The sequence below is a fragment of the Triturus cristatus genome, chromosome 11, assembly GCF_964204655.1.
Source record: "Triturus cristatus chromosome 11, aTriCri1.1, whole genome shotgun sequence".
Lineage (NCBI taxonomy): Eukaryota > Metazoa > Chordata > Amphibia > Caudata > Salamandridae > Triturus > Triturus cristatus.
The window spans coordinates 183,197,143-183,220,892 of NC_140594.1; the positions used below are offsets into that span (position 1 = coordinate 183,197,143).

The 23,750-nt window shown below is 43.5% G+C and overlaps 1 protein-coding gene across 6 annotated transcripts in view; it reads left to right on the top strand.

Annotated features, from left to right (window-relative positions):
* The window catches only part of MAPKAPK5 (MAPK activated protein kinase 5), a 480,082-nt gene that overhangs the window by 350,603 nt on the left and 105,729 nt on the right, over window positions 1–23,750 (top strand). For all 6 annotated transcript variants that reach the window (XM_085636242.1, XM_085636241.1, XM_085636245.1 and 3 more), the window contains 2 exons: window positions 720–840; window positions 10,941–11,071. In XM_085636242.1, the coding sequence (XP_085492368.1) occupies window positions 720–840; window positions 10,941–11,071 (252 nt within the window). The remainder of the gene's footprint in view (window positions 1–719; window positions 841–10,940; window positions 11,072–23,750) is intronic.

Here is a 23,750-nt window from a genome sequence, read left to right on the forward strand (position 1 = left end):
TCCTGGTCCCTGTCTTGTACAGGACCCAGAAAGATGGGTTGGTGTAGGACACCTACAGTAATTATTTTGCAGCGCTCATTTCAACCAAAGTGTGTGTTTCTACTGGAAAGATATTTGGATGTATGCATGCTTTTTCACCTATGGAACACAGTGAAATTCCTCCCCACATCATCACCCTCTCTTTAAGAAAAAGTTAACTCTTCAGTGATGTTAAACTGTTAAAATGGAAAACCCTTTTTATTTGACTGTAGCCTGAACTTCACTTGCTGGGTGCGCATGCTACACTCTAGGCTAGGATGATCCCTTATACTTACTATCACGAGTATACGCTTGAACTGAGTGGTCTTTTTTCCTGAGGACTGTTGTGATTAAGTCACTTTTTTGTTTTTAAATACAGCTTTCTCTTCGGATGCTGTATGATTCCTCAGTGTTCTGCATGAAATTAGGGTTCCGTTTCTCCTATGAGAGAAGCATATTGGTTTTTAAGTGTCTCGTACTTTTGGTCTGGGGTTCCTGACGAATAAGGAAAGATATTCCTTATGCACTCCACTTCTCTGCTATTGCATATTTTCCTTGAGTTAAGAACGGTTGCAGATTTGTGGTGTTACTGTACCTTGATAATTACTATTCCTGGATTTTATCTGTCAATTGCATATTTTAAAAACTAATCCTAATGTATATTCTCTTGAAGATAATTTTCTTTTTTTTATTTCTTGCAGGCTGCTGAAAGTCAAGCCTGAGGAAAGGCTCACCATTGAAGGAGTTTTGGACCATCCCTGGTTGAATTGCACAGAGGCTCTTGATAATATTTTGCCATCTGCTCAAATGATGATGGACAAGGTTTACACACAATTATTTGTGCACAATTCTCAAAAACTTTACTTTTAAACATTATTTTGGGTCTAAGTTAACATAATTATCTAATTCATGTTTAATGTCATCTTATGGAAGCTTTAGAGCATTTAAGACCTACGTTTGTGTCTGAAAGCTAGTTTGTTGGTATCTTTCTCTTGAACCACGTCATCTACTTACCCATATCCCTGCAATGGTATTTTTGTCTATTTTTTTATGCACCCCAAATTACGTCATGGTGCAGCACTTATTAAAACCTCAACTCATTCATTGCTATTAAGTCTCATTCCAAGCTATGCAAAAAATGTGTATAATATACATTTTTATGAATCACCCCAGGGATTCTTCTCAGATTTTGTTTTTTAAACATAGTTGAAATGCATAACATTTGAGTAACCCTATTGCCTCTTACCTCCATCTGAGTGGTTAACTGCTCAGCACGACCATCCCAATAAGGTTTTGCCATTAGGGTGTATATTGTCGTAAATAAAGTATTACGCACTCGGAATTTCTATAATATCAATATGATCATGCATAAAGCAAGAGGCTGAGTCTGTGGTATCAGGTTCAAAAGGGCTTTATTCCAATAACTCGAGTTATAGGGAGAATAGTTCCATCACCACAAGGGATCTGGAAGGGTCTCAAAGTATTCTCAGAATATATTCTCAAACTTTATTCACAGAGTACAGTATATATACATTGTAATAATATACGTAAGAAGGAGTGCTTCAGGCGGAGCAAGAGAGAATGAGATAAGAGCATGTGGGTGTGTAAGTGGGCGTGAAGGTGGGCGTCCATGTGGGCGTCCACTTGATGATCATTGGTGAATGTCATAGGTGGGTGGATACCTGGAGGGGGTTGCGTGATCAGCTAGAACTTTACTGGAACTTTGCCTTACTTGTGCTCAACTCGAGCATGACGTGTAATTGACGTGTGACTGGGGGAAGGCTGCTTGTGCAGTCGGGAAGTCTGGAAGAGAGGCCTTCAGTGTCAGGACGACCAGTACATCTTATATTATCTGATATCTTAGGTCTGGAGCAGGGACTGATTTGTGACATAGGTTGCCCATCACCAAGAGCCGATGTGGCATCTATTTCTTCATTCACTGCGTAGGCCTTACATGGGGGCTATGGGCTTTTCACTGACGTGAGCTTTGTAATCACATGAAAAGAGACAGAAAGGCTAGGCTTTCTCCTTTGCAGACGGGTTGTGTTTTTATTCCTCCTTCTCCAGGCAGGAATGTGGTTTCAGTAGGAGTAAGCAGATAACCGTACTCAATACTGTCTCGGCACCCCGGACTGGGCCCCTTTGGCTGAGGCCCAAGTGTGCAAGGCCAAGGATACGCAGCTGCAGCTTTCAGAGCGTTCTGAGGTCTGAAACCTCTTTTCGGCTCTGGCTGAGCCAAAATAATGGAAATGCGGGAAAACATGATGTAAAACGTGTAGGCCTCAGAGCAGATTTGTCGTTTCTCTCATGGGAGACTGGATGATGGCAGGCCACGTTATAGCATAAGCATCATGATAGACAGGCCATGGAGGGGAAATACATAGGTTACATGTATGTGCACATGAGTGGTGGGGAACACACGGGGACACATAGGCCTTATAATATTTTATTTTCCTCATTCCCTCCTTGTCCCCTAGTGGACCCTCATGTCATATCTATTCTCATGAGACAGTCAATCTGTTCTTGCAGCATTATTTTACCATTTTCAATGCTCTGTAAATGGGGATGTGGAACACATGCAGTAGCACACAGGCCGCAAATGGCCGGGCCACACTGCAGACATAGGCAACAACTGAATATCATCAGTAGTATTAGTCCACAGACTGTCAACGCTTTCCATCCCCATGCTGATATTATTTCCCAGAGCCAACTGGACCAAGTCCACGTGCCTGGGTCTTGGTGTATGCTTTGGGCAATCTTGTGGAGCCTTGTTATTGCTTTGTATACAGATGGTGCGTTATTAGGAATAAAAGAAATGATATGTAGCACGTCCCACCCCAGTCCAAGGGCAGTTGTACATAGGCTGTCTGGCCACAAATAAAGTAGGTGTGCCGTGATGCTCTGAAATAGGACTTTCCTTTGTCTTTAAACACTATTATAGTATTACACTCGCTGTGCCCCAAACGTTCTGAGCCTTCTTTTCTGACACACAAGTTCCCTTTTACTGGCAGGACTGTAATTGAGGATGGACCTAAATTGTGTATGGGCTTAACATTCAACACTATAAAGTCAAGGGTCGCATTTCCTTGCAGATATTCTTCATTTTCTAGATCTGTACCTTTCCTTTGGGGAAGACCTTCTTCATCTGGGAAACATGCTTCATTCATGCCTTTAGTCAAGTTACCCCATACCCAGTCACCTCTACACTCCTTGTCTTGACATTCTTTGGCATCACCGTTGATGGATGTCATTAAGGCAAACCATGCTCCGCAAGTTCCATTATGGGAGAACGGAAAAGGGAAAAGAGGCAACACTCCCTTCACCTTCTGATACGGGGGAAGTCGGCCACAGACCCAGCAGTCTGTAGCATTGCTAGTTGATGTGCATGATGCAGCATCTGAATAAAGGTATTGTTGCGTAAGGCAAGTCGATACTATAGCTCATGGGATGGCAGATCACTAAATGTGTGCTTTATGGTATCATTAGTGGAGGAGTGTAAGAGTGAGGCAATAGGAGGAAAAATAGCATGTAGTATTAAGCTGATACATATTATCGTGATGCACAGAAGAAATAGAAAAATCAAAGTCACTATACATCTACCACGTAATATTTTACAGTATTTGCTTTTCATCTTGCTCTCTTTTTCTCATTCTGATTTGTTCAAGATCTTATGCAAGCCAGAATACATGTTCAACCGCTTCACCACCTAGTGGACTTAATTGATCAAACGGGTTCTGACTTTTTAGACTGCTGGGGAGTCTCCTCTAGAAAATGGTGCTCAAAGTCTGAAAAGTTCTTTTCCTTTGTAAAAGAGTGGTGAAGGTGCAACCATCCTTTCCGCCCTTTGACTTTAACGGCCGTCCTCGTGGTCCAGAGCACTGACTTCGGCGCCTTCCATCCAGGAGTGATGGAGTGTTCCCTGACCTGGGTGTTGTCAGGGAAGGCGGCAGCAACCTGCGAACGACAAGAGAGTAGTGCAGACATCAAGGAAGCCAGGTAATCTGTCAGCATGTTACTATCAACATCAGTAATCTTTTTAGGCATCGGAGTGCCCCACATATTCGGTGGTCTACCAAAGACCACTTCATAGGGAGATAAGCCTGTTCTAGAATGGGCTACCATTCGCATGTAAAAGAGGGCAACCGGCAGGGCTACCATCCAATCTACACCTTTGTCTGCGCAAATCTTTGCTAGTTTTATCTTTAAGGTCTGATTGTGTCTTTCTACAAGGCCTGCTGCTTCAGGATGTCGCACACAATGAAACTTCCAGGTATACCCTAACAGAAGGGACACCTGCTTCATGAGTACCAGGACATATTTGTAACCTCTACATCTGTTCATTTGGATATAATCCATCTGGAGGACTTCAAAAGGGTGGTCAGGTGGATGGAATCCACCTTGTTCCATCGGTATGCCTTTACCTGGATTGAATTGGCAACAGATCATACATGTTCTAACCTTTTGTTTCGCTGCTGCACGCAGGTGCTTGTTGAACCATATATTCTGTAAGCTGTCTAGCATTGCTTTCTCTCCTAAGTGTGCAGGACTATGTGCGGTATTTATGATCACTTGTACCATCGAATCAGGAAGAAACCATGTTTCTTTGCCCTTAGTCATCCAACCCTGATCAGTTAGTACCCCTCCTTGTTCCGACCATTTCTTTAATTCATCTAGAGTAGCATGTGTCTGAATGTCTTGTACATCCCTGGAAGGATCCCTAACTGTCATGGCTTTGGACAGTGATAGTATCTGTGAGTTCGTCATGTCTAGTGGGGTCTGAGCTGTCTGTTTAGCTGTTCGGTCTGCCAGATCATTGCCTTGAGAAATGGTATCTGTGGCTTTAGTATGTGCTTTGCATTTCAGGATAGCTATGGCTGTCGGTAAATGTATAGCTTCCGGAAGGGCTTGTATAAGGGGGCCATGCTGTATCTTGGCCCCGTGAGAGGTCAAGAAACCTCTTTCTCTCTATAGTACTCCAAAATTGTGAACTACCCCGAATGCGTACTGTGATTCGATGTAAATGTTTACTCTCCAGTGCTTTGCTCTTATGCACGCTTGTGTCAGGGCGATGAGCTCTGCTGCTTGTGCTGACAATATGTCTATTCTTTTAGTCTCTATGATTTCAGTAGCAGTGGTCACTGCATATGCTGCTACTAATTCCCCCGCCCCCGTCCTTATGCATGAGCCGTCAACATATAGTGTTAGGTCAGGGTCTGGGAGTGCAACATCTGTCAAGTCTTGTCTTGGCTTAGTCACGGTATGTATTACTTCAACACAGTCATGTGGTGGAACGTTTTCTGTACTAGAGGGCAAAAGAGTTGCAGGATTCAGTATGTTGCATCGTCTGATCTCTATGTGTGGTTGAAATAACGTCAGCTCATAACCTGTCAGTCTCGCTACAGTCAGGTGTTGTGTTTGTGTCCGGTTCAAGAGAACCTCCACTGCGTGTGGTACTTGTACTGTCAGGGGGTGGCCCAGCACTATTGAGTCACTTTGTCTTATGGCTAAGGCTGTTGCTGCAACAGATTTTAGGCACGCAGGCAAAGCCTGTGCTACTGGGTCCAATGTACTAGAAAAATAAGCACAGGGCTTGTGTTTTCCTGCATGATCTTGTGTTAGGACAGATAGTGCTGTTCCATCTCGCTCTGTCACAAAAAGCATAAAAGATTTGTTGTAATCGGGGATCGCTAAAACTGGTGCTTGACATAAAGCTCTTTTTAATTCTTCAAATGCCACAGTATGTTCTTGTGTCCAAGGGAGGACATTAGTAGAAGCTGCCTCCTGTGTTGTCAACTGTATTAGGGGCTTGGCTATGTAAGCATACTGGGGAATCCACTGCCTGCAATATGAAGTGAGGCCAATGAATGCACGTACCTCCTTTTGTGTCTTGGGCTGTGAAAAGCCAGAAATCAATTGAATACGTTCTGGTGTCAGTCGCCTAAGCTTAGTAGAACAAAAGAAATTGCTCACAACTAATTCCCCTGAAAGATCACAATAAAACATGAGAAAAGGGAAGAGCAACATACCTATTTCCTCGGCTTAATTTCTAAGGGGGCTAATTTAATTTCCAAGGGGCTTAATTTCTAAGGGGCTAGCGGGAAGCGAACCTCCTCAGGGGCCAGCAGGAAGCCAATATTCTCCTCAAGAAGCCAATATTCTCCACCTTCCCCCCTTTTTGACAGGAGGAAATCTGAAACAGATTTCACTGCTGTCAAACACTATCAAACCCTGTGTCTTGTCAACACTATTAATCCCTGTGTGTAGCAACTGGGCATAAGCAAAATTATAGGAGATACACAGCGTATTTGAAATGGCGAGAAATCCTTCTAACAAATGTACAAACCTCATTGTGTCAGCTCATAGGCTGGCCAAATGACATCTCATATGCAAATGTCCCTATTACATGAACCTACACCAACCTGAAGTCAATATTACTGCTAGGAGGCCATACTAGGAATGCTAACCTTCCTAAATATTTGGAAAACCAAGTTTAAGAACACTAATGTTGATAATTTCATAATTAATAATTTATCTGCTAAAGAAATCAGTCATTTTGCAAAAATTTGCCACCTATACAATAAGCTGCATCCCTCGCCTTTCATATTCAAACGTCTCCCTTCAGAAGCTCAAACCTAATAGCCTAATTTAAAAACATGTCAACTTGTGGCGCCACCATTTACAAGAATGAGCTTACTAAAGCAAACTTTAAAAAGGAAATCCTGGGGTGGCAGTCCTTATTTAAAACTGGCATTTCAAGTGTTAAGATGCCAGTGTACAGATCATAATTGTTCCTTAATGTCCAATCTGGAAACATATGACCGAGGCTGCCTGTCTATAAGAGAAAGGCAGTCATGTGATACATATTTTAGTCTTTTTCTTTTGTTTTATTCATCTCCAATACCAATTAGACATACACTGATAACGTGTTGTCTGCTATTTTGACAGCATGATAATGGTAATATCATGTCTGTGAAATTTAGTAATTGTGAACAAGTTCCAGCCAAGCGCTGCGCAAAGATTTACGTCGTCACGACCATCTCTGTAACGCCCAGGAGAACTTGTATTAATGCTAAACATACTGGTCAATACGACACAAAAACAAAACATATATAAAATACATATGCCAAGCCATCAGTATACCAAGCACAGAAAGCATAGACAATTACACTAACATATATAAATGAGCAGTGATGCGCAATTACTGTACCTACAGCTCAGAGGCGAACATTCTGGCCTGCTTAATTTGTCAGGCTTATTATCAATAACTGATTTTCCTGCCCTATTCACCCCCATCTGACAGAAGCTCATCCTAATGATGAGCAGCTGTCAGCTGGACTGACTGCGTTATTTCTAACACACAGGACCAGCAACAATAATCAAAAATGAAAAACACACGAACATTTCTTTTTATAAAGGTGTTATGACAAAAAAATACATTTATTTCAACACAATGTACCCTGATTTCCTATTTGAAGGCGCATATCTCATGTGTCTTCTCATACTTGTAACCTTTGGATCATTTTGCCAATCCAACTGGTGGCAACTTTTGGCCACAATTTCCACTGTGAAAATTGTCTGAATTTGAAAATCGTTTTTATATAGGCATATAGCCCTTAAAATTTCAAGCAAGAGCATCATTTTACTTTTTGTCTAGAAGCAATGTAACATTTGCTAAAAAATAAAACATAGACATTTCCTCGGGGCACTTGTTTTGCACAGAAACGAACAAAGGAAATGTTTCTCGACTTTCATTTCTCAGCTGCCCTGTCTTATCAGAGAAGCTAAAAATAGCCCCTCAGCGCGGCTTGAGCCTGGGCTGCCAGCCATCTGTTTTTTTTTTTTGTATCTACTCCTGGCCCTCAAGCCTCTCCGGCTGTAGGCATTACACAGATGCTATGTCAGAGAAGCTTTCTAAGCAGTGCCTGTGTTCTGCTCCTTTTTTAGGCCCCCACCTTCACTTCAAGGTCAGAATCTGTCTCCTATTTCTGCATAGCTTTGCATTATTCAGCCCCCACCCTCTCCTCACTCTGAAGCGGGGCTAAGCCGCGACGAGTAGGAGGGCCGCTGCGGTGCGCACGGACCTCACTCTGAAGCTGTCAAAGACAAAAAGTCTTCTCAATTCCATATAAACTGCAATAATTCGCCCTATTGAAAGATCGTTTTTATATATAATTTGTCTGGACCCAGCACATTGGCTCACTGAACCACCAAGAACACAAACCTGTATTCTGGTACAATTTGCAAATTCGAAATACCCACAATTTTTCTGAAGCTAAACTTTTAACCGATCACTAATTATTTTTTCGTTAACACTTTGTACATTAGGGGTGTCATCAAATCACAGGTGTTGCTCTTTCTCTAGCTACACCCCTCTCAATTTCTTTTTGACAACGTAGTCAAATGTTGGACCATGTAAACACCAGCTATGCGCTGTTCGTTTGGTGGGAGGCTCAAGAACCTTTGGGCTACTATATCATTATTATATGTATCGGGGTACTTGCGGTGGCACTCTAACTGGTCTTTCTACTGGGGCCACTCTTGCTAGTTCCTCTGAAAGGACGCGATAAATACCAGCAACGACAGTATTTTTTCTCTTTCAGTCTGTTCTCTTTTTACCCGCTCCCCTTCCTCCTGTAACTTCTTTTCTTTGGCTTTTTCAGACTCCTGTCTACTTCTCTCTGCTTTGTGAAACACTTACTCTGTCCTTCTATGTGACTCCTTGCGCCAAAACTCAATGGCATCTTTCTGAGCAGGTCTACATTTTCTCTTCCATAACTCTTCCTCTACCTTCCTCTACCTTCATAATGCATTCCGCATCCCACATTCCCGTGATAGGCCATCTATACTGTGTCTCTAAATCCTTCGTGTAATCTACCCATAGTTCTAAAAACAACACGGCATCTAAACCATGTTTACAGTACATGAAATGTCCAGGTGTGTCTCTAGGCGGAATGTTAACTGGTTCCTCTAGTACACCTTTTCTGGTACATATCTTACGCAGTTTTGAAAACAACGGCATGTTGGAATGTAACCGAAAACAAAAATCACAATGACCCAAAAAACAAAAATCACAATGAAACAAACTTACATAAAAACCTGACACATTCAAACCTAACTGAACCTGACTAAGACAATAACATTCATACAGTTATATCGGTGCACCTGAAAACTTGGACTTTAATTCTTGAAACATTAATTCTTGAATGCATGCTCTTGAACATACCGGTCTCACAAGTGAGACACGTCTTTACCGTGTTCATTAAATGAACCCGTCTTTATTGCAACCCCCATGAAAAACTCACCGGGAAGCAGAACTTGAACTTGAACTTGAAGGCCTCGGACACTTGACGCTGCGCAGGGAATGGCGTATCTTAGGTGGATCTCTAGAAACCTCGGACACAGCTCTCTCGCAGGTGGGCTCTGGGTTAGGACGATCCGCAATCCTCACCGCCTCGTATGGATGCCTGGTCGCAGTCCTCCTCCTTCGGTGGCCTGAGGGAGTTGGCGGGAAAACCCGCGACGTGCGCACTTGAAGTCCGTCACGGCTGTGGAAGGGGGCAAAACTGGACCTTCATCTCCGGCGTGTGGGGAAAGAGATTTGTCCCTGTTCGGGCGCCATTAATGTCGTAAATAAAGTATTACGCACTCGGAATTTCTATAATATCAATATGATCATGCATAAAGCAAGAGGCTGAGTCTGTGGTATCAGGTTCAAAAGGGCTTTATTCCAGTAACTCGAGTTATAGGGAGAATAGTTCCATCACCACAAGGGATCTGGAAGGGTCTCAAAGTATTCTCAGAATATATTCTCAAACTTTATTCACAGAGTACAGTATATATACATTGTAATAATATACGTAAGAAGGAGTGCTTCAGGCGGAGCAAGAGAGAATGAGATAAGAGCATGTGGGTGTGTAAGTGGGCGTGAAGGTGGGCGTCCATGTGGGCGTCCACTTGATGATCATTGGTGAATGTCATAGGTGGGTGGATACCTGGAGGGGGTTGCGTGATCAGCTGGAACTTTACTGGAACTTTGCCTTACTTGTGCTCAACTCGAGCATGACGTGTAATTGACGTGTGACTGGGGGAAGGCTGCTTGTGCAGTCGGGAAGTCTGGAAGAGAGGCCTTCAGTGTCAGGACGACCAGTACATCTTGTATTATCTGATATCTTAGGTCTGGAGCAGGGACTGATTTGTGACATAGGTTGCCCATCACCAAGAGCCGATGTGGCATCTATTTCTTCATTCACTGCGTAGGCCTTACATGGGGGCTATGGGCTTTTCACTGACGTGAGCTTTGTAATCACATGAAAAGAGACAGAAAGGCTAGGCTTTCTCCTTTGCAGACGGGTTGTGTTTTTATTCCTCCTTCTCCAGGCAGGAATGTGGTTTCAGTAGGAGTAAGCAGATAACCGTGCTCAATACTGTCTCGGCACCCCGGACTGGGCCCCTTTGGCTGAGGCCCAAGTGTGCAAGGCCAAGGATACGCAGCTGCAGCTTTCAGAGCGTTCTGAGGTCTGAAACCTCTTTTCGGCTCTGGCTGAGCCAAAATAATGGAAATGCGGGAAAACATGATGTAAAACGTGTAGGCCTCAGAGCAGATTTGTCGTTTCTCTCATGGGAGACTGGATGATGGCAGGCCACGTTATAGCATAAGCATCATGATAGACAGGCCATGGAGGGGGAATACATAGGTTACATGTATGTGCACATGAGTGGTGGGGAACACACGGGGACACATGGGCCTTATAATATTTTATTTTCCTCAATATCCTCCTAACAAGATATAAAGGCACTGCATTCACAAATTATCCTAATGAAAGGAAAGTAATGCAATTATGTCTTAGATATTAGTGGTGGCTTGCACTTAACATGCACAATGGATCTAATTAAGAAATAAATGTAGCATTTTCCATTGACAGGCAGTAGTTGCTGGGATACAGCAAGCTCATGCAGAACAACTTGCGAACATGAGAATACAAGATCTGAAAGTCAGCCTCAAACCTTTAAATACAGTCAACAATCCTATTTTACGTAAACGAAAGTTATTAGGGTAAGTAATGTTTCTTGTTATTTAATTAAACAGTGTGTTTAGATTGTGGGTAGATTCTCATTCATGCCTTTCTTGATTGCTTTTCAGTGTAGTAATGTACAGCCTTCATATCTGATTTCTAACATTTAGGTATTTGTAAAGGCCTTTTTCATGTTCCCTGTAACAAAGAACTCTATACAGGTTTAGTGCTGTTAATAGGGCCATCAGCTGCAAAGGTAATGTGTCTAAAGCTCATTGGTTAAATATCTTGAGGCTAGACAGTTGGTTATGTGGCCTACTTCCTGTAGATATTTTCATTTTGGTTTGTTTTGAAGACCACTTGTTGTTTGTATAGATGTCCTTCCATATATCTGTAAATCCATCTGTAAAACTGCCTTGCACTTACTCTGCACTTCTTATTTGGTAGTTTTTGCTTGAACAGTGTTGCATGTTTCTCCACTGGCCTACATTATAATGGTTAAAATCTTGTGAAACTCCATTTTGCTTGCTTAGTCTTCCATCAGGCACTTTGAAATGGTAAGTAGAAATACTTCTAGAAGTATTTCTACTTCCCATTTCAATGTTTATCTTTATATATCTTGAGTATTCCTCGTCAGACTTTTCACTCTTCAGATTATTGCTTAGTGTACTTTACATTTTTCCCCTTGATTCCTCTATAAAGATCAAATCCTCTGGAGTGTGTTAAATCAAATTTTTTGGACTCTTCTTTACAGTAAAGTGGGTTACAGATCCACAACCAAGGAACTTTACCTGTTACAGCTTCTGCTGATGCTGTGCTTTAGCTATTGAAAAATTACCCATCTGATATACAATCTTGAATGTTAGCTTGTCCTGATAGCAACCTGTCCAATTAACATCACTGAATTAGTTTAGGATACGTTATATATTTGTATGTTCTTTCCTTTTGCTTATCTTGTGTAAACATGGACGCTTGCCCACCATATTTCTTGTATTCTGCTATTCCTGTAGTAGTCCTTTAAAAATTGTCTATGTAAATATCATTCACTCACAGAAGACAATCTGTTTGTGAATTAGGCTGACCGTTGTTTATTGCTAGATTATCAACTTATCTCTTAATGAAGCATTTTATTTTAAACATGCAAGACAAACTTATAGATAGGTTTATTTCTACCAACTGTATTTTGATTTTATATACATTGACTAACATATCCTAGTTTTTTTTGCAAATATTCACAATGATAACCATGGAAAAAAGGAACCACAACTTTTAGAAGCATTATTGTGCTCAATTGGCAAATCTCTAATAGAATTCACTTTTGATGATTGTAGTGTACGTTATAGGTTTTTTAGGTCAAGCCTGAGCTAGCGTGCCAACGCTGCTCTGGGGATGATCTGTGGTAGTTCAGTACAGTTAGGTTGTTTTTTTCCGCCATTGGGTTCGGATGCAACTTTTCCGCTCCGGTTTAAAATCTCAAATTCAAACATTTTCGAAGCGCAAAGCTTCCAGAAAAACCATTGAATCACTTTAATCTTCGACCCGACTTAATCGGCTCGATTCCGGACATCGACGCGGGCCTCTGGGCCTATCCACGCCGTAAGGCCTACGGCTCATGGAAAGGACGCCAATTAAAAGCCCCAAGTGTAGAGCAAAATTTCCGCACAGTGACCATCACAAGGTCTGCAACCTGTGTCTATCACCTGAACACGACGAGTCCAGCTATCCAGCCTGCGCATCCTTTCGATCGAAGAAGACTATTCGAGATCGAAGGGCTCGACGGCACATCATGGCACAGAGACCAGCTCCGGAACCAGAGGACATCTTTGATGAAGGCCCGATGTCCCGGAGGAAGATTCCGAGGATCTCGAAATAGTCTCAGAGGCAGAAGACTCAGACGACCTCATCACTCCTGGGTAACGTGTGAGTACTACTGCCCCTGCCGCAACCCCTCCAAAACCAAAGGCAGTGGTAAAGACTTCGCCTGTTGGCCCTAGTCGAGACCAAAAACATCCTTCAGAAGCCCCGCCACCGGGCTCGGCTCCGAACAAGTCTTCCGGTTGCTCGGGACCGAGCAAACCGCATACAATTGTCCCGCCGGCACTTTCGGCACCGATGCCAAAAGAATACTCTGCTCCGAAATCGGCTCCGACGCCTTCCACCTCCAAATCTGCCCCGAAAACACCGAGGCCCCTAGATAAGCCGGCTTTGAACGTTCCCAAGCCTAAAGATCCAGCTTCGGCTCCGAAACCAACATCCTCGGCACCGAAACAAACGCCTAAGGACTCTGATACGCCTCCTAAGGCCAAAACCCATAAGGATCAACCACAGCCTTGCTCGGAACCGAGAAAATCGGCACCGAAAGCCGTTGCCGAGGAACAAGAACTTTTTCACCCAGATCCTATTGATCCAAGGCAGAAAAAGATTTATATAAACCCAAAAACAGGACGTCACGGCTGTGCCATGTGAAAAACGAAAACTGGACACACCATCTGCTCCAGTTCCTGTACACAAGAAGGACTCTGCAACATCGCCTATGCCCCCTTCTTCTCCTACACTGCCTTCTAACCCACCTCCTCTGCCTACACCACCCTTACCTGTAACTTCTCCACCATATACACCACCTCCAGATGATGATGGGGGTGGGGGGAGGGGATATCTTAATGACCCATTCACAGATCCAGATACCTCACCACTAGATGATTAGGCATTCCCTATCCCAACAGACCTCCCAGACCCACAGCCATATCCCTCAAAACCATCTCCCCCAGATGATCACCTTGGGTTTGGCCAATTATTAAATAGAGCTTCACTTTATCATGGTGTTACAATGCACTCCGACGCACCAGAGGAAGATTTACTCTTAAATATATTTGAACAATCCCAAAAGTCAGTGCAAATATTACCAATGATCAAAGGAGTCATTAAACATGCCCCTGAAGTATTTAAAGATCCCGTCCGTGCCAGGGTTCTTAACCCTAGAATAGAAGAGAAATATAGGCCTTCCCCTGAAGATCCTACTTACATCAAAGGACAGTTGCCTTTGGATTCTCTAGTCGGTTCCAATGCTAGAAAACGCGCCAACTCCCAGACCTCCGGATAAAGAATCTAAACTGCTAGAAGATTCTGGCAAAAGGGTAGGAGCACAAGCAGCTAATCACTGGCGTATTGCCAACACCCAAGCACTGCTGGCACGATATGACAGGGCACATTATGACCAGATAGAAAATCTATTACAGTATCTGCCTGACCAATATAAAACCCAGGCAAATGACCTTATCCAAGAGGGCAAGCTAATTTCAAATGCGTCAATTAAATGTGCACTTGACGCAGCAGACACTGCCTCTAGATCAATCAACACCAGTGTACTCCTTAGACGACATGCCTGGCTACGCATTTCAGGCTTTAAGCAGGAGGTCCAGACTACCATACTCGGTCAGCCCTTCAACCAAGAACAGCTATTTGGCCCGGCTGTAGACACTGCCCTTGAAAAAATGAAAAAGGACAGCGAGACTGCTAAGTCCATGGGAGCGTTGGTCTCCACAAACATGTGGCTCCTTTCAGTGCTCCTTCTACAGAGGAGCCTCCAAAAACATGGGCGCAGACACCTCATCTACATTCGAAGCCACTACACAAACATCCCCCAGTAGAGGATATTTTAGAGGCGGATACAGAGGGAACAACAGCAAAGGAAGAGGTCGAGGTAATAACACTCGCACCGCCCCTGCCACAAAACAGTGACTTTCCTCCGCTCCCCCAAGACCATTCCACTCCAGTCGGGGGCAGACTAACACAGTTCCTACCTGTCTGGAATTCCATCACAACAGACAGGTGGGTAAGACAAATTATCCAGTTTGGTTACTGCCTGGAACTTACAGCTACCCCCCCACACATACCACCCAAACAGCGCCAAATGTCCGCAGACCATCTTGCGCTACTCAAACAAGAGGTTCTCTCACTGCTTCAAAAGCACGCAATAGAGCCAGTTCCCTTAGAACATCAGGGAACAGGGGTCTACTCACTGTACTTCTTAATCCCCAAAAAGGACTGGAATCTGAGACTACTCGACCTCAGACCCCTAAATCTGTATATACACTCAGATCATTTCCATATGATCACTCTTCAACAAGTGCTCCCACTGCTGCAACAAGGCGATTTCCTTGCCACACTAGATCTCAAAGACGCCTACTTCCACATTCCCATATATCCTGCTCACAGCTAGTACCAAAGGTTTTTGGTGGATGGACAACACTACCAGTTCAGTCCTTTCATTTGGAGTGACCACCGCACCCAGAGTATTCACGAAATGTCTTGCGGTAGTAGCATCACATCTCAGAAGACAACAAATTTATGTCTTCTCATATCTAGACGACTGGCTAATAAAAGCAAAATCATTCGACCAATGTGTTCTACACACTCACCAAACCATCCAAATGTTACACAACTTGGGGTTCACCATCAACTACCCCAAGTCGCATCTCCAGCCCTTGCATATACACCAATATCTAGGAGCAACAATAAACCGCTCCACAGCGCTAGCAGATCCCAGTCCAGGCAGGATAGCCAGTATACAAAATCTTATCACAAAATTTCAAAACCAACACACTCTTCCAGCCAGAGTGTTCATGCAACTCATAGGCATGATGGCATCTTCATTGTGCCTTATGCAAGACTTCAAATGCGTCCCTTACAGGAATGCCTAGCGCGTCAGTGGAACCAGGCTCAAGGACAGCTTACAGATCTGGTGTTGGTGGACAGCCGCACACATCGCTCTCTACAGTGGTGGAATATAACAAACTTGTCCAAAGGGCGGCCGTTCCTCGAGCCTCTTCCACAGATAGTGCTGACAACAGACGCATCACTCACAGGATGGGGAGCCCATCTCCTCGGCCACACAACTCTGGGCAAATGGAGCACTCAACAAAAAGTGCTCCATATCAATCACCTAGAACTACTAGCAATATTCCTAGCACTAAAATCCTTCCAACTACATGTGCAGAACAAGGCTGTCCTCATCCGGACGGACAACATGACAGCCATGTATTACATACAAAAACAAGGAGGCACACATTCTCTGCAGCTGTCCCAGCTCGCACAGAACATTTGGAGATGGGCCATTCCTCAGAACATATACCTACTTGCAGAACACCTTCCAGGGGAGTTCACAATCAGATTGCCGATCTGTTAAGTCGACGGACACAACAGATTCACGAATGGGAACTACATCCCCAAGTTCTACTACCCTTTTTCCAAAAATGGGACCAACCAGACATTGATCTGTTTGCCACACACGAAAACGCAAAATGCCCAACCTTCGCCGCCAGGTTTCCGCACCCGCAGTCAAAAGGCAATGCGGTATGGACGAACTGGTTAGGCAGATTTGCGTACGCTTTTCCGCCTCTCCCACTCATTCCACTAGTGGTACGCAAGCTCAGGCAGCAATCTCTCAAACTGATCTTAGTAGCTCCAACATGGGCACGCCAACCGTGGTTCACGACACTACTGGAACTCTCACTAGTACCACACCAAAAACTACGTCTCTCCCCGTCCTTAATAACCCAGAACCATGGAGAGATCAGACATCCAGATCCAGGTCAACTGAATCTGGCGATCTGGCTCCTGAAGTTCTAGAGTTCGGTTACCTTAAACTTCCACCAGACTGCATGAACATTATCAAAGAGGCCAGAAGACCTACAACTCAACCTTGCTATGCTGCTAAATGGAAAAGATTTGCCATTTACTGCACTAACAATGATATACACCCACTGGATGCCTCCATCCAGAACATTATTTGCTACTTACTACATTTACAAAGATGTAATTTAGCATACTCATCCATACGTCTGCATCTAGCAGCACTCGCAGCTTACTTACGAAATCGACAACACTTGTCACTTTTTAGAGTCCCTGTGATCAAAGCCTTCATGGAAGGACTTAAAAGAATTATTCCTCCCAGATTACCACCCTCTCCGGTGTGGAATCTAAACATTGTTCTTACTAGGCTTATGGGACCCCAATTTGAACCTCTACATAAATGCGAACATGGAAAGTAGCTTTCCTCATTGCCATCACCTCTCTTAGAAGAGTAAGGGGAATCCAGGCTTTAACCATATAAGAACCATTCTTACAACTACATCGTAACAAAGTGGTTCTTGGAACAAATCCAAAATTTCTTCCAAAAGTAATATCTACTTTTCATCTTAACCAGTCAGTGGAGCTACCAGTGTTCTTTCCAAACCCAGACTCTGTGGCCGAGAGAGCTCTGCACACCTTAGATGTTAAAAGAGCCCTTCTTTACTACATTGACAGAACTAAATCTTTCTGCAAAACCAATTGTTTGTAGCTTTCTCTCCACCACATAAGGGTAACCCCATCTCCAAATCTGGGATTGCTAGATGGATAGTTAAATGTATCCAAATATGCTTCCAAAAAGCTAAGCGCACATTAACAATTCCCCCTAGAGCGCATTCCACACACAAACTAGGGGCTTCCATGGCATTCTTAATGAACATTCCCTTAGAGGACATTTATAAGGCAGCCACATGGTCTACAACACACACCTTCACTAAACACTATTGTGTTGATGTACAAGCAAAACAACCAGCTTCTGTGGGCCAAGCTGTCCTTAAAACTTTATTTCAAAACCACTGCAACCGATACAGGTGACCACCACTAGGGCAGATACTGCTGTATAGTCTATGCTAGTATGTGATCTGCAGCTCATATACCTCGAAAGGAATATGCTACTTACCAGTATGCATCTGTTCTTGGCATGTAGAGCTGCAGATTCACACACGCCCACCCACCTCCCCGGGACCTGTATCTGTTCCTGTTCTATCATACTTAGACATACACACATGGACATCTCTTTTTCTTCTACTAACTCCATCATTTCCCAACCTGGCAAAAAACAATCTAACGATGGAGTTGATGCCCATGCGCACTATCGTCCAAGGGAGGAGTCTCCTATCTCGTGACTACAAAGACTTCTTCCAAGACAGCAACAAGTAGCAAGCATCAGAGCCCAACACCAGATGGCGATCTACTATGCTAGTGTGTGGATCTGCAGCTCTACATGCCAAGAACAGATGCATACTGGTAAGTAGCATATTCCTTACGGTTTACAGATTGCCAGTCAAATGAGAGCATCCGTTGTTGCTACTAAATACAGCTATAAACAATTGGCCACTCCCCTTACATTTGCACATGATAATGCTCTTTAGTATTTTAGCAGTCATCTATTAGGGCAGTGAATGCATACGAATTACATTTTTTCTTATTGTGTTTTTGTTCTTTGTTTTGAGTTGGGAAAACAGTACGTAACTCCTGGTGTGCTGCTATTAGAATGTCACCACGCAGGCTGTGCAAAAAAACAGGACAAAGAATTGCATTTGATATTCCATTAAACTCAAGCATGTTGTACTGTGAATCACTCAAAGGATTCACATGATCGAATAGGTAACGCAACTTCATTTTTGGGAAACAGATAATTCATATCCGGGAATCAGTCGGTGATGCATAGTAATCAGTTTCTACAAATGCACAATTGTTTGCAGTGCTACAACATTACAACATGTTTTAATATTGTTGTTTTGTCAGTTTACACCTACACTTAGTCTTTTAAGATTTTAGCGTTAAGCTTTATTATAAAAATCTCTCTGATTTCTCCCATTCCGTAATCTTAATATTTTAAAATTATTCTTTCCCACGGGTCAAACGTGGACAAAGTAGTTGTGAAGCACTGCAAAGGAGTTCTCTCAAAATAATAGAGAATTATAGATGAATAACTGTGAATAGCTGGGATGTTTTTCACAAGGGGCTCCGAGTGACATCCTGAAGTTGTCACAATGCTATGATGTAACTCAGAACCCAGAGGCTAAAAACATCCCCTTCATTCACAGTTATCCATCTTAAATGTTTTGTTATGTATGGCCTCTCCATTTCATCGCTCACTGCTCCTATCTGCTGTGCAGGAGCATAGGCCACACGTGTGCCCGCTCCTTCACCATAGTAAACGTGGTGTCCTGTCACCCATCGCTCTCTGACGAGCTCTCCCCTACACCACCCACATTTTAAAAACCGTATTTCTCGTCCTGCCACCCTCGCTTACAACCTTCGACATTACTCATTGCTTCCAAATCTTTAAAAAAGTATCTGGTATATTGCCACCCACCCCTATTTGCATTTTCCCTTCTCTCTTCTGGCCAAATTAAACAAAAACGTCCTGCACCCATTCTCAAGGTCCTCTGTTCAGTTCTTCCCCACCGAAATGTTAAAATAAAATGATACCTGGTTTTCTGCCACACTCCCAATCATCCTCTCCTGTTATCTTACCTCCTCTCCTAAATTGCAGATAAAACCTAGTGTCCTCGACCTGCCCATACTACCTCTCTTCAATCCACTCCTTCCACTGCTCAAAGATGTAAAAATAAAACCAGGTCTCCTGCAACATTTTCCACAGCATGCACCCCCTTTACACCCCTCTCCAGTGCCCAGCCAGAAGATGTGTTCTCTACTATCCATGGAGCAGAGCCAGCCCAACACTGACTCCTAGCCCAGTCAGTGCAGCCTGGAATTCGTTTACAATATCACAGTGAGCAACAACCTTTGATTCCCACTTCTGCTACATCACTGCAGTGTATAACCAGATTTTGAATTCTGTATTAAAACTAACGGGTGTCCAGGAAACACAATATGTAACATAAATAATTCATCCTAGTTCTAAATTTCAGGTGTTTCTTCATAACGGCTGTTCCACGTGCAGGTACCAACATCAACCCCCGTTGTTTCCAACTATATTGACTACATTAGTTGATTTCATAGGGGGAGAGGTGTGGTGCAGCGGCCAGGGCAGCTGACTCTGGAGTACGGGGCTCACGGTTCGATCCCCAGCGGCAGCTCAGCCCAGCACCATGTGACTCTGGGCAATAGCTCGCTTAATCTTCCCGACAGCCCCCAGCACCTTGAGACCCTTAGGGGTGATTTGTTCGCGCTTTACAAATACCTGGTTATTATTATAATTGTTACAGAAACATTGTCTTGTAAATAAGCTGTTATGAGCATCCTTGGCAATTTATCATGAAACTTTTAAATTCTTGGTCCATTGTCCAATGTTCTTACCAATGTCAATTTTTGTACCTCGTATAGTAATCGAAAAGGCTATTGACTGCATTTTCTTGTAATTTGGGTGCCACGTTTTTTTTTGTATTTTGAACCGTAAATTTCTTGACTTTTTGTGGTGAACATGTGTCTGGAAAGTGTTGAACGATTCATTATTGGTGGTCATGTTGAGAAATTGTGCTGAACTCTCCTCTAGTTTTTACACACAGCACACTTCTATTCTCCTGCTCACACAATTCGAAAGGGACCATTTGTGCGTTTGTTCATAAACACAGATTATATGCAATTGTTGAGGGTGTTACTGTAAAACAAATATATATATGTAGGAGTAGAGAATTTTTAGGGGAGCCATGCACAACATGGTCTCCTCTCTGTCACTTGACCCTATGTTATATGCACTTTATGCCCACCCCAACCAGCCTCTTGCCATCTTAGCACTCCTCACTTAAATTGTCTTACAAATATACCTGGTGTTTTGCCTCCCACTTCCTCTCCTGTCCTGCCAACCACCCCCACCCTCAACATTAGCTTGCTTTCCCCACCACCACAAATATTTACAAAAATTACCTGATGTCAGCCAAGCACTGTTACCCCCCCCACCACCACCACCCAAATAGAACAAGCATTGGCATAGCCAATAGGTCTCGCCTTTGGGACCTTATAAGTGTTTAGCCATGCAACAGTTGATGTTGTTGCACCAAGGATATTGTGCTGCATAACTAAATACTTAAAAGGGCCCAAAAGCGAGACCTATTGGCTATGCCAATGCTTGTTTTGTTTTAGTGGCTGTACATGCTATGAAGCCGTGCGTTAGAAAGCCCCTATCATCCTCACATACGGTATCCGCTATTTGTCAGGATAGTAGAGGACTGATTTATTAGATTCCTAGGCGGTCATCTGTTTTTCATAAATCCAATCCTTTGTGCAGCAAAAGAAGCCCCAAAATCCTCTCAAACTACTGGTCCAATTTATTAACTAGTCTGAGTGAAAAAAGGCTAGTGTAGCTTACAAAAAGCGCACTTTATTGCGCTTAGGCGCTACTTTTACTTTTGATTTATTGTCTTTGTATTCTGCATTAATTATGTGAAGCTTGTATTTATTAATGTATTCTCTGAAGTAGCATCATTGTGTGGCCTTGTTGATTGTGTGTTCTGCAGTGCTTTATTGCTCCCTTAAGTGGAAAGGAAGACCACTAAAAAGCAATTATCTCCAGTTAATAGAAACGCTGTTTATACGGTCGATGAGAGTAATTGCTTAGTACATTATAGTCTTATTCGATGTATATTGTACATACTGTAAATTAATTATTTAGGGTTACCGAAGCCTTGTTAACAGACATGTAATTGCCTTGAACCGTTGATAAATTAAGCTACATGAATATTAAACCGCGAAGGTAATTGTCGTATAGTTCACTTAGGCCAACACGCTTGTATATCTCCAGCAAAGGAACACTAACACCATAATACAGGTGAGTAACATTCAACTTTATTAATTAATTATGTACAACTTGTTCAGTCGAAAATTCATGCTCACTAATTCCTCATTGCTCAGGATCCAAACAGAGAGTGCCAGGCCTGTATGGGTGCAGCCTTCTTTGCTTTTGTCCCCGGTCCACTCTTTCAACCGGCACTGTGATGAGCACACGCTTCCTAAGTCCAATTTCAGCAATGTCGTTATCATGGCGATCCTACATCTTCAATATAGCAAGAGAGAGGGCCCCACGCAACAAGTGGAAGGAGCGCCGTTATTCAGCTATATAATCAAATCTCACCTTGGGAAAGCACCGTGTTCCACAGGTATACTTTGCACACACTGTCAGAGCCCTTTATAATCCTTCAAACTAGTACCACAAGAATATAGAGAAGCTCCAAGTTTTTAATAATGTGTTTCACAAACACTGTTTATAGTTGCAGATAGTTTCAATATCAGTGTGCTTAATAGTCTAGTGATCAGACCCAAAATGTAAACAAATTTTTATAAATAAATATATATATTATTAAAAAAGAGGAGTTTGGGGGGGGGGGGGGATCGGGGGTCTGGGGAACCCAGGGTCACACATCCACACGATTAAAGCATCAACACTCATTCTGCATCAGTTTCATGCGGTAGCGTGAAAGCAATAACCTGTCTCCTAACAGCTTTACTGTCCGTGCAAATTGAGAAATAAAATCCAAAGTGTATCTGGGATGCAGTGATAGGTGTTAAATAATAAAAGCATTCAACACTTGGGGAAATAGTTGGACGTCTTCCTTCTTCTAGGACATTGCAGAGAGCACCCTAACTAAATAAAACGAACACGCAAGCCTCTTACGTCACGTTCTTTATAGTGGGACCCCGTGTTTAGTCAAATGTCTCCGGTCACTGTAGTTAAACGCGAAACTTTCAGCGGATGTAACGTGTTTAGAAATGAGCTGCAGCAAGCCAGTTTTGTCATAATGTACAATAGTATTACTATGAGACATATCCCATCCGCTGCCCTAAAATGCGGTAAAGCCCGATTATTCCGGAAAGCTCTCTTAAAATAGCGTTTGGGAGGGCTGCACGTCGCCCACTCAGGGAACACATTCACAAACTTATGTTCACAAGATATATTTGGTACTAAAATGAAACGCGCAGTTTACAGTGTTAAACCACTAGTACAGATGATATAGTCCCAGCAGACAAGACAGTCCATAATAAAACGAAACAGCTGCACTGTGAGCAAATGTCCCTGCACGTGAATAGCGCACAGATAACACACATTTGTTTAACTAACAAACAAACAAAATGTCAAGACATGCAAATTGCTGCAGATGTGCACCTTTACGGATGCCAGTGGGTACGGAAAGCGGTTAGAAGCGTGTAACTTACCCAGCATAGCGGTTGTTGTAGTGCGAAGAGTGCACCGGCAGACAGGTGTTAAATGCAAAGAGTGCACACAGAGCAAGGGCCGGTGCCGCCCCGCTGGACACATTCTTGATCAAGCCCATAGTGTGAACCCTCAGGTACAGCAACGAGTAAACTGCCCGGGGGCCTGAGCCGACGGAGAGTTTCACGCAACAAGGTGAATTTTTGTGTGCAGATTGCTTACTGGTGGCACACTGTGTTTCAGCCGAGTGATAGAAGTTCCCAGAATGCCTCTGCTGTTCCCCCTGCTGGACAGACTTTGGGTACTGTTTCTAGATGCACAAGGACAGCAACACAAAATCCGCGGTAATTGTGCCCATCTTGTAAAAACCGGGGGCAGACCCTTCTGTCCCAGCCAATTTCCGCCCCATCTCCCTTTTGCCATTTTTGGCTAAAGTGCTCGAGCGCCACGTCACTCGCGCCCTGAGTTCCTTTGTGGAGAAGCACGGAGCCCTTGCCTCCCGCCAAGCTGGCTTCCGCCCCGCACACTCTACGGAGTCCGTTGTTATGTCGGTTTTTGACACCCTCAGGGAGGGCATGGATACCAATCAGCACCAGGCCCTTGTGCTCCTCGATCTCTCAGCCGCCTTTGATACAGTGGCTCATAACATTCTACTTTCCCGTATCGGGGCGGCGGGGATCGGGGGGACTGCCCTGGTCTGGCTATCCTCCTTCCTGAGCAACCGCACCCAGGCTGTCCGCCTGGGTGAATTCACA